The following is a 12,559-nucleotide window of genomic DNA, read 5'->3' on the forward strand; positions in this document are numbered from 1 at the left end:
CATGTATCCAATTATGAATAATCTGCTATGAGCTTATTTATTTTTGTATTTTAGGGACGGGTCTACAGGGCATTCAGGGTTTCACTACTAGATCAGACTTGTAGTGATCCACCTGTTCACAGCCTCCCAAGAGCTGGGATTACAGGTGCGCAGGTACACGCCACCACATCCAGTATCAATTGCTGTGCTATCTCAATGTGCCCTGGGGGTAAGGCCCACAGGCAGGCCTGGGGATCGAACCCCTGGCCCCTGAACCTGCTTGCAGGCACTTTAACCGACTGAGCTATTTGGCTGGCCCGTTACAGCTTTAAATTTTTAAACTTTCCAGCATTCTGATTATACTTTATGTGTTTCAGAGAGGCAGGCTTTAGGATCAAGAATCAGCTGTGATCATCAGAACTGAAAGAAGCTTAGAACTTTGTCAACTTTATTCATTTTGTTGATGTGAAAATTGAGGCCCAGAGAGAAACTGGGGTATAACTGTATAATACAAGAACAGCCAGAGGCCAGGGATATAGCTCAGCAACATAAGTGCCTGCCTAGCAAGCACAAAGTCCTGAGTTTGATTCCTGGTACCAGGAAAAAAATAATAATCAGGAATTGAAATATACCTGAACTCTTATTTTCCCCACTTAATTTTATAGAAAATTGCTCAAAATTAGGCCTCAAATCATGAACCACAAATAACATTTACATCTAACATGTACTGGTAAATGCAACAGTCTACTGAACAGCCAGGCCACAAATTATCAGGATATCAGGGAACAAATTCAAAAAGCAAATCTGAAAAAAGGCAAATGGAATATTATTAGTATCTTCATATAAAGATATGACAATATGTGTATCATTACCAGCAAAACCTCAAAGACTAAAATGTAATTATTTTTGTTTTAGGATTTAAAGTGACTCATAAGATTTATAATGACTAACAGATATTATTAAGGTCAGTCTTTACCTTTAACACAGGTTCAGTTGTCTGGTGACCATAGTCCAGAATACGCCTTTGTCTATTCTCAAAACATCTAGAGTTCTTACTATCTACTTGTTTCTTAATATTTTTTTCAGATTAGAAAAGCTAGGAGACAAATGATCACTATAGTCTCCCCAGGAAAATGCACACAGTAACACACATAATTTTACAAACAATTTCAATGAGTTTGAGAAGTACATACAACGGCTGGCCAGATAGCTCAGTGGATTACAGCACCTGATTAGGTTCATCCCTGGCATGCAGTGCCGGCCCTGCCCCCTGGAGCATGCTGAGCCAGCAGGGGCAGCAATTGAGACTGGGCATGGTAGCACATGCCTGTAATCGCAGCACTTGGGATGTTGAAAACAGGAGGATCACTACATGTCCAATCTGTAGTGAGACCCTGTAAACCCTGTACTAAATACAAAAAAAAGAAGTACATACAAAAATATCAAGAATCAACAGTTGTAGCATTCATCTGAGTTAGTATGTGCTATTTTATATTGCTATTTACCTCCACCTGTGCATGCTCTGGCTCCATTAGATCTAAAGCTGCTCAAAGTTGAGAAAAGAATTATAACTCTTGTGTATCCACAACATGAGTAAATCATTTAGCCTATAGTAAAGACTTAAATATATATCAATTATTAACTATTAATAGAAATCCATTTGTTCATTTTGTGCTATAAGGCTAGTGCTATCTAAGGAAACGAGGAATGGAAGATAATAAGACACCTTCTTCCAGGAACTACATACTAATTATAGATATGTAAAAATGAGGTTAAAATGGAGGAGAAAACATGTGGGAAGGAATACGGAAAAGAAACTGGGGGGAAAGAAACTATTGGATTCCTAGCTTTTAACAGAGCTGGGAGGTTAAAAAATTTAGGAAACAGAAAGCTTCATATAAAGCAATTATACCTTGAACTAATTAAACAACAAAATGAGTCATGAGTTAATTAGCAAAGGAGTAATAACATACTGAAGAAAACAAATTAGCAGCACCATGGGCCGGGGAGCATCTCTTATTGATCTATTTTTTCACTTCTCTGATTAGCTAACCCTAGATTCCAAATAAGTTCTGTAAATAAACAATTATATACTTGTATAACACCAACACGAATATGTCACAAAAATATATTTGACAATTCAAGTTCTCAAAAGTAAAATTTCGGGTGTGGTGGCACACGCCTGTAATATGAGTACTGGGGAGGCTGAAAACAGGAGGATCACTATGAGTCTGACGTGCATAGTGAGACCCTGTACCAAATATATAATTTACCATAACCCACAATAGTAAATTGTTCAACTGTTCAAAAACAGAAGTCCAAATCACCATGATAAGTAAATTATGTTAGCATGTTTTGCCTTATATACAACAAGGAAATTTAGCATATCAGTAAGGAGAAAAATGCTCCTCAAGTTTTCATTCAAGTTACTTAGTTCAAGTCAGACAGGTCTGATTCCATGTCATTCTTTCTTGCAGTAATGCAAGGATAAAATCTGCATTCTACCCTAAGGAAGCTGAAGTAATCACAACCAGATGGTACAAATCAATTTAAACCTTTTCACTTCGTCTGGTAGGCTGGAGATGACTTCATTTTTGTTAGGTATTAAACTTGATAAAATACCATTTACACTGATGATAGACAAGCATACTTTTTTTTTCTGTTTTTTTTTTTTTTTTGGTACCAGGACGCGAACTCTGAGCCTCACGCTTGCTAGGCAAGGCACTGCGCTGCTGAGCTACAAACCCCAGCCCCAACAAGCATATTATTCAACGACAGAAAATAACCAGTTATCTTTTCACTAGAAATCAAATACAGACTTAGGTATGGCAAAAATAAACTGCACTACCAGAGCACAAATGCACTTTTTTAACTATAACCTCAAATATTTTCAAAATTCTGAAAGAGAAGACGATTTAAACACTACTTCCTCATACTTTACAGTATAGCAGGCACTTCTGTTTCATATTATCTTTAAAATAGCTTAATAAGGTTGGCAGGTCAGTTTCTGTGTCGTACAGATGAGTCAACTTTGCATGACAGGCTACATGACTCACCTAAGTCAAGGGATTTCTTAAGAGGAACTGGAATTAAAAAATGATCTCACAGCCCAGTGCTTTTTATGTAGTACAACCACACTTCTTTTACTGTGTTTTGAACTGCGGGGCCTATTCAGTCATTTACTCTGTCCCTGAAATGATTTATCTGTACCCCTCCTCAAATGTTCACATTTTATTCTTGGTTTATCTTGGCCCATCCAGCACATAATATAATATAACAATATTCGCAGCATGAATTATATAATTTAATCCTTTCACCAAAAACCTTTTCTGTATTTCAGGCTTACAGACCAATGAAGCCCAAATGGCTTTAACATGAGCCATCAAGCTACTATTACCCGCATTTTACCAATTTGCTCTGTTCAAAGGCAAGACACTCTATGTTTTTCTAATGCCAACCTCTGGAAAGAGAAATTTCAGCAACAGGGAGATCCTCTAATGGCAACGCCAGCTGTGGGAAAACAATTTCATCCTTCTCCTGGGCTTTACACAGCTTATTTCTTAAGACAGGACAAAGGTATAAGTGATTACTTCCATAGCTTTAAAGAACTGTACGTTTCATGTGGTAAATCCATACGCCAGCAAGCAATCATCTCAGTTTGGAAGACTAATGATAGGCATACCTTACTATCCAGTCACCCCAACCTAGCAAAAGGAACAACTGCAGTTAGCCAAAAGCTAGCTATAGTAGTACTGTATTCAAAAACCTACACTTGCACACCAAACCTTTGCCAAACCTGTGCCACCTTGCCACGGTTCGCGCACCATTCCACACCAGTGTCCAAAGGACGGACCCGGGACCGCAGTGTCAGGAAGGCGAGGCTCGTGCTCAGGCGTCTGAAATCAGCCTGCGACTCCCTTCTCCCTTCCCAAAGCAGATCCACTGCCCCTGCCTCACCTGGCTGTCGCTACCATAAAATAGAAACAAAACAAACATACAAATAACTAAAAAGGCAAAAAGCAAGCTGCCGAGCCTACCAATTCACACAAGCGCCCTCGTTCCTCCACAACCGAGTCCACAAAAATTCCCAGCGAGCGCCGCCCCGAGGCCTACTCCCACCCTCGGCGCTCGCTCGCCAGCCCCGCAGCTCCTCCATCGGCCGCGAAAGGATACTCTCCATGTTCGACATGGCTCCGGGATTCTTCGCGGGGAGCGATCCGGGAGCGGCGAGACGACTCCACCGGCTGGACCGAAGGGCACCGAGAGAACTGGAGCAGCGCGCTCGGCTGTCCAGACAGTGCAGCCCCACTTCCTGCTTCTGGCGCCCGCGGGCGGGAGGCGGAGCCCTGTGCACGGGGGTGGGGCAGCATGGCCGCCCCAAGGCCTCATGGCTGCTTGCGCGCCGCGGCCGCTAGGGGGCAGTGTGGGGCTCTAGGACGGCAGTTTAAGCCTTCCCTCCTGGGCCCCCTACGGGCTCCTGATTGAACGCGGAGCCCTATGGTTTTCCACAACTTTCTAGTTCTTCTCCGTGTCATGCACCCCTAGCGGTTTGGAACCTTTTTCGCTTCTTCCCGCCGCGCTCTTGCTCTGGCCGCTCTCGGACTGTCGGAGACTACATTTAAACGGACGAAGGAAAAAGGTACACGGTTTAAGTACTTTTAAAAAATGGTAACGATGAAATAAGGGTTTAGAGGTTTAGTGCGGTTGCTCAGTTGAAATTGTGACCATCAATTGGGGTTTTAGAAAGGATCGTGAGCCGTAGCTTTAGGTTGAAATGAAAAAATGGAAGGCTAGTCCTAGGAGTTAATGGTTTTTAAGAAGTATATGTTCATACTTTTCTATATGTATATGTATATATATGTATTAATGCAGACACTGTAAAATATGAAAATTACTATGAAATCTGTCTAAATTAATGCGTGAGACGTTAATCGAAATAGTACGTAATTGTTGGCATTTTATACGTGACATGAAAATGACCGAAGTATTTTGTTACACGCTGCTGTCGGGATTAGGGAAGAGATCTTTGCCATAACCGTCCATGCTGTTCAGTTTACAGCTCTTGGAGCAGTTTGCAAACAAATTAGCGTAAATTGTCCTCGTCGTCGTCGTTGTCTTTTTTTTTTGTTTGTTTCGTGAAACGGTCTCGCTGGTCGGTTCAACTGTCGGTGCTTTTCAGTTTACAGCTCTTCGAGATTTCAGAGAAATAAGAGCGGTTTGCAAACAAATTAGCATAAATCATCGTCTTTTTTTCTGTTTCATGAAACGGTCTCGCTAGACGGTTCAAGCATCCGTGCTGTTCAGCTTACAGCTCTTCGAGCAATTTGCAAACAAATTAGCGTAAGTCGTCCTCGTCGTCGTAGTCGTCTCTTTTTTTTTGTTTGTTTGTTTGTTTCGTGAAACGGTCTCGCTGGTCGGTTCAACTGTCGGTGCTTTTCAGTTTACAGCTCTTCGAGATTTCAGAGAAATAAGAGCAGTTTGGAAAATAGTGTAAGTTTTCCTTTTTTTTTGTTCTTTTCTGTTAGACATGCTCTCGCTAAACAGTTCAAACGTCGGCATCTTTAAAATGTCGAAAATAACAGCGGTTTAGGAAAATTTAGTGTAAATCATCTTTTTTTGTCTGTTTCATGAAATGGTCGCACTATATGGTTCCAACATCGGTGCTTTTCAGTTTACAGCTCTTCGAGATTTTGTAGAAATAAGAGCTTTCTTTTTAAATTGTATTTAGGATAGCATCCACAGGTTCTCACTCGTTTATTGGATTTCTTGCGATTCTCCTGTTTTCAGGCGCTAGCCACCACACCTCGTGTCAATCCCGGGCGCAGCGCGCCCCACGCGCAGTGCCAGCACGGCAGACTTGGGGATCAAATCCCGGCACGCTGCGCTCTGCCTAAGTAGGCACTGCAGTCCACTGAGCTATGTGGCCGGCCCTTAAGAGCGGTTTAGGAAAAAAAATTTAATATGGACGTCTTTCTTTGGTCTTTTTTCTGAGACGGTCTGCTATACAGTTCAGTTGATGCTTTACAGTTTACAGCTCTTTGAGATTTTGTAGAAGTAAGAGTTTGGAAGAAAAATAGTGTAAACTTTTTTTTCTCTTTCTCCTTTTTGTGACTTAGTCTTGCTATACGGTTCAAGTGTTGGTATTTTTCAGTTTACATCTCTTCCAGATTTTGGAGAAATAAGAGTAGTTTGGAGAAAATTAGTATAATATGTCTCTGTCTTTTTGTTGATTTATTTTTTGGAGACAGTCTCACTATGCAGTTCAGAGTGGCCTTGAGCTCATGTATAACCCAGGTTGGTCTTGAATTTTTGAGGATCCTCCTGCTTCAGCCTCCCCAGTGCTGGCATTACAGGTATACACCTCCATGCCCAGCTAGTGTGAGTCTTTTAGAATAGAATTTATGAAGTTTGAGTTTAAATTTTTTCTCATCTTTAATGTGAGAAAAATATATAATTTTAATTATATAATAATTTTAATTTTATTCTTGGGCTATTGTTTTCTTTCAAGAAAAATGGTTCTGGCCAGGCACAGTTACTCATGCCTGTAATTCCAGCACTGGATATACTGAGGCACAAGGATCACTGTGAGTTTGAGGCTGACCTGGACTACAAAACAAGCTCCTTTATTTCAAAAAGGGAGTTGGGGTGTGCTAAAGCTACTTGTTTATGCTCTTGCATTGATGATGATTGGTGATAGGCTTCTGTTACCTAATTATGAGCTTGTAATGTTCTCAAGAAAAGAAAACTCTCTGAGTATAGGTTCTTGCAAATTACAGTCTAAGAAATCACTTTCATGGGTGAAACTGTGTAAATATAACTTTTATTTTTTAATCACATATTTGAAAAACAAGACTTACTTTATAGAAACATAAAGCTTACCAGATTTCATCATTCTTTAATCAGTTTTCATATTAGAAAAACAACTGCATTTCACTGTTAAAAACTTCTCTTATATATCTTTTTTAAAAACTTTTACTTTGCTCTTTATTTATACTTTGAGATTCTTGTATAACAGAAACCATGCAATATTTCACTTCTGTGTCTGATTTATTTCACTTAACATAATGGTCTCAAGGTACATCCATTTTCCTATAAATGACTCAAATTTATAATTTTTATTAGCAGAGTGCTACTCATTGTGTATAAATACCACATTTTCTTTATCCATTCATCTATGAATAAACATATAGGCCGCTTGCAAGATTTAGCTGCTATAAACATGGATCACTACAGGATGATGTTTAATTCTTTCAGGAAGATACAGAGAAGAGAAATACCTAGATATTTTTAGTTTTTTTGAGGAATCTCCATACTGAGTTCTGTAGTGGTTGGACTAGTTTACACTCCCACCAACAAGATAAAAGAGTTCCCTTCTCCACACAGCCTTGCCAGCATTTATTATTATCTAATTTCTCAATAATAGCCATTCCTTTTGTAGTAAGGCAGAATCTCACTGTTGTTTTAATTTGTATTCCTCTAATGATAGGAGATGTTCAAGATGTTTTTCATGTATTTATTAGTCATTTATACTAAAACCGCATGGATGGTTTAGTCTAACCCTGCAATATGGCACACAAACGCAAAAGAAATGCAAAAAAAAAATTCTGCAGCGGAGGAGCTCTGATATAACTCAGAGTTCTCTGTGGAACAAAAGGCCACAAGTCTGAAAGCTCATGGCTTTTTTTTCCATAATTTTATTGAGAAACAAATAGCAATGAGACAAAAAGCAGAAGGATTTTTTTTTTTTTTGCTCCGAATGCCTTCAGGGCAGGTTTTGCTGGCTTGAGTTGTGGGGATCGAACCATAGCAACCTTTGGTGTTTTTTGGGGGGGGTTGTTTTTTTGTTTTTTGGGTTTTTTTGGGCAGAACCGGGGATTGAACTCAGACCCTTGCACTTGCCAGGAAAGCGCTTATTTCACTGAGCCATCTCTCCGGGGTTGAAGCAGCTGCTTAAAGAACTGAGCTAAGGGGGCAGGCCCCCAGCTCATGGCTTTTATTGGCTTCAATTAGGGAGGTGGGTGGTGGTCACAGCCGAATGCTAGGGAAGAGATTTTTGCAGGCCTTGACTATCAGGAGAAACAGTAGTTCTGTACCAGGCACAGAGGCTCTCTAGTTGGCAAAGCTGATGCATGCAAGGCTAGCTCCTTTACTGCCAGGAAGGTACAATTGTTTTTTTTAGCACCATGCTGAGACTTATCTCATGCCTTAGCCCTGGAATCTTACAGGCTCTTGCTCAAGCCCCTAGTCCAGCCATCAGTGGCGGGGGGGCAGTTGTCGACTCATGCAGCAGTGAAACACATTGGCGTTTTGGCCTCAGTCACATTCTTTTATCCAATGAAGGAAACACCTTGTTCAATATAGCCAGCTCTGCATATCTCAGTTAATAGGGTTAAAGTAAAGGTCAAGGAAAGATGGAGGCAAGGGGCTTCATTTCTCAGGAGAACAAAACTTCGCAGTCTCCAACAATTTTTATGTTTTTCTTCTAAGTCATGTCTATTCATTTTATTTGCTCATTTTTTGTTTGTTTGTTTCTCATTGGGGAGGCTCTAACTTTTTGAGTGCTGTGAGTATTCTAGTTTTTAGAATATATCTCTTCTGTCTGAGGAGTAATTGACAAATATTTTTCCCATTCTGTAAGCTACCTCTTCATTCTACACTTTTTTTTTGTGGCTGGCTCAGCTCACCCTGGGAATAGGATTGGCATGGCATGTGATGCTAGGGATCAAACTGCAGTCCCTGAGTACTTGCCTAAGCTTGCCTAAGTGGGTGCATTAGATGGCTAAGCTATCTCACTGGCCTGGCTATCTCTTCATTCTATTGGCTATTTACTTTACTGTGTGGAAAATTTTAAAATTTGATATAACCTCATTTATTAATTTGAGATTGTTTGTACAATTTGTTGATTATATTTGTGTAGTTGGTTTTCCATTCAGGAAATCTTTGCTTATGCCCATGTCTTCAACAGTTTTACCTAAGGCTGCAGAGATAGCTCAGTGGTCTAAGCACCTGCCTCGGCAAGCGCAAGGACCCAGGTTCAATCCCCGGTACCAGATGCCATGCCAGCCCCACCCCAAGCATGCCAAACTGACCACCAAGACTGGGCATGGTGGTGTACACCTGTAATCCCAGCAGCGGGAAGGCTGAAACAGGAGGATCACTATGAGTTTGAGCTTCATAGTGAGCCCCTGCACCAAATACATAAACATTTTTAAAAATAGATGTACCTCTTTTATTTTCCAAAAATTCATTAATATTTAGATTTAGGTCCATTTTTATTTTAGTTTAGTGCATGGTGAGATATATGGGTCTAGGTTCAAACTTCTATATGTGGATAGGCAGTTTTCTCAGCAGCATTTGTTAAATAGGCTATATTTCCGAGAATGTATACTTTTTGCCCTTTGTCAAAAAAAACAGATGGCTGGATATGCCTGAGGTTGTTTCTGCATCTTCTGTTCTGTCCCAGTGAGCCACATGTCCATTTTTTGTGCTAGTACCATGATAAGATAAGGTCCTTCTGTATCTATTTATTAAGGGCTTTTATCATGAACAGTACTGGATTCTGTCCATTTTTTTCTACATATGTTGAGATGATCATGTGAGTTTTAGTCCAGCTTCTGTTATGTGATGTACTACACTTACCTGATTTGCATATGTTTAACTATCCATGGATTCTTGGGATGAGTCCCACTTGGTCACAAGTATGATCTTTTCAATGATTTGCTGCATTTTTTTTTTTTTTGGCGGAACAGGGGATTGAACTCAGGCTTTTGCGCTTGCCAGAGAAGCATTTATTCCACTGAGCAGTCTCCTCAGCCCCTTTTTCTTTTTTCTTTCTTTCTTTCTTTTTTTTTTTTTTTTTTTTTGCTTTGCTGCATTCTGATTTCCAGTATCTGGTTGAAGATCTTTGCATTTATCTTCATTAAAGAAATTGGCTTATACTATTTTACTTGAGTCCTTTTGTGATTTTAGAATCAAGGTAATGCTGGCTTCTAGGAATGAATTTGGCAATACTCCTCTCCTTTGAATTTCATTTTAAAAACTTGAAAAGTATTGGTGTTCGCTGTTCCCTGAAGTTCTTGCAGAATTCAGTAGTGAATCCATCGGATCCTGGGCTTTTTTACTTGCTGCAGGTGAGGGAGTAGGTCTCACAGGATCAGCTGCACCCCTCAGGGGGCCTCAGAGGTGTCACAGGATAGGTCCAGATGGATCTATCTCCACAAGGTATCCTTGACAAGCTCAAGATCTCAGTCCATCTTCCTCTCCCAAGGGAAGGACATCAGGGATTGATATTCTAAATAGGTATCAATCAGCTTGAAGAAGCCAGAATCAATTTTTTTCCTTTTCTTTTTTCTTTTTTTATGTATTTAACACAGGGTCTACAAGGTCTACAGGATCTCCCTGTGTAGATCTGACTCAGTGATTCTCCTGTTTCCAGCCTCCCATGTACTAGGATTACAGGCGTGCACCACTACATCCAGTCTCAATAGCTGTCTCAGTGCACCCTGGGAGTTGAGCCGGCAGGGCATGCCAGGGATCAAACCCCAGCTGATGCGCTCTACCTAAGCAGGCGCTTTAGTCTGCTGAGCTATCTGATCATCCCAGAATCAATTTTTATATATCTTTTTAAAAAGATATTCCTTAGACCTTAATTTACTTTTTACCACAGGTCTTTCTATAATCAACATATATATATATATATATATATATGATAGTATGTTATGCTATCAGAGTCATATGTAGGTAGCATATATGAATGAGCCTATTTAAAATATTTTTCAAATTTCAGAGTTTCTTAAGAGGTGTATCCTTTGCATACAATAAAATTTTTTAGTAAAAGTAAGATTTGAAGGTATTTGTTCAATTAGACTATTTGCTGTTTATGTCTATCTTATGTAAAAACCATTATGCAGCCTGTGCTAACCACTTAGAAGTTTAATGTATTTTATTTTCCCAAGTTTCTGAACTACTTTGAATCAAGACTTTGCCTGTATACTTTTATATAATGATTTTTGAAGGCAGATACAAATTTTTTTTAAACCCAGGCACAATAGTGGAACCACTTAAAATAAATGTATATTCTGCTATAACTGCTTATGCTGTAAATAAGTAATTGATCTCTCTTATAAAACTTACTATGATGAACATAAAGAAGACAATATATGATTTTGTTGTTATTAAATACTAAATTCCTATTTGTAAAATATGTGTGCAAAATAAACAGTACAGAAAATGTATACTTGTTGGGGGAACTACCCGCTCAGGCTCCCCTCCTGTCCCTCTCTTGGACAGGAGCTTTCTTTCTCTCAATAAATATGTTCTGGTCATAAAAAAAAACAAAAAAAGAAAATGTACGCTTGTGACTTATCACTTGGTTTAAGAGGATTTACAATTTTCTATAAATTCCCTTGTGTATACTTTTCTAACCACATTACTACCTTCTTTCTTCAGCAGAAGCTTCTGTCTTTATATATGAATCTTCCTCTTTTTCTTTATTAGTTTTGTAATATTTTACTCTCTAAGCTATACATTCTTTAAGGGTATATTTTGAAGTTTTCTGTATAAATGAAATAATATATTGGTTCTTCTGTCTTGCTTTTGTAAATTACAACTCTGTTATGTTCCTCAGTCATGTTATAGCCTGTAGCTATGGTTCATTCATTTTCAGTGATCTAGAATAGAGTATTTCACTGTATGAATACATCATAATTTATCTGTTCTCCTGGTGATGATGAATACCTTTTTCAAGAAAATATTGGTGGGGCCAGGGAGATGGCTCAGTAGAATAAGAGCTTGCCTGGCAAGTGCAAGGGTCTGAGTTCAATGCCCAGGTCCGAAAAAAAAATAAAATAAAATAAAAAAGAAAAAGAAAATATTGCCTCTACTAACATATTAGTGCTAATTTAACACATACTTAAACACTTAAGATTAATAACTTAATCTCCTAAACATGTTAGAATAAAATCTGAATATGCTCATCTTATATTAATAATAGAAACATAACGTTTAAAAAGCCAAATGTTATCTTTAAAATATATTTGATTCTCTCAACTTATGCTCAATTATTCATCCATTGTTTATTATATTTATATTTTTTATTGTTTTAGGTGATCTTGGATCTCGGTTTTGTTTCCTCCTGGATACAAGATTTAACATTACCTCTTGTCCTGTGTCAGGTAAATAGGCAGTTTCCCCTTGCTCTTTCAACCTTAAATTCTTTGGGAACCTAGTTATTTTTAAACATGAGCATTTAAAACAACATCAGTTACATGTTGCTAAACTCAGATATGGTAAATCTCACCTATGTAAACTTTGAAGAATGTATTTTAGCATCTGTGAATTTTAACTGAGGTAATTGACATAGAACTAGTATAGTGTCTTCACTAGGCAGCTATGGAGTATGTTAAAATTTGACATGCGCAAAGATAATGTGATAAATTATAGTAATTCCCAAAAAAATTGAGTTGTTTTCATACTTAGTCTTGGTTAGTTCGGCAATCCAGTGCGTTTTAAAACAATATTTCTTTTAAAGTTAGAAACATATAAAACAATAGTTAAGATTCTAAACTGCTTTAATATTTGA

At 38.6% G+C, this 12,559-nt stretch overlaps 1 protein-coding gene across 1 annotated transcript in view; it reads right to left on the minus strand.

The window, feature by feature from the left end:
• Nucleotides 1-4,298, minus strand: part of LOC101581951 (charged multivesicular body protein 1b-2) — a 47,538-nt gene extending 43,240 nt beyond the window's left edge. The window contains exon 1 of the mRNA XM_004638808.2: nt 4,153-4,298. Coding sequence (XP_004638865.2) covers nt 4,153-4,168 — 16 coding nt within the window. The 5' untranslated portion in view covers nt 4,169-4,298. The remainder of the gene's footprint in view (nt 1-4,152) is intronic.
• Nucleotides 4,299-12,559: the final 8,261 nt, after the last annotated feature.

Source organism: Octodon degus, unplaced genomic scaffold (assembly GCF_000260255.1).
Source record: "Octodon degus isolate 3935 unplaced genomic scaffold, OctDeg1.0 scaffold00103, whole genome shotgun sequence".
NCBI classification, from domain to species: Eukaryota; Metazoa; Chordata; class Mammalia; order Rodentia; family Octodontidae; genus Octodon; species Octodon degus.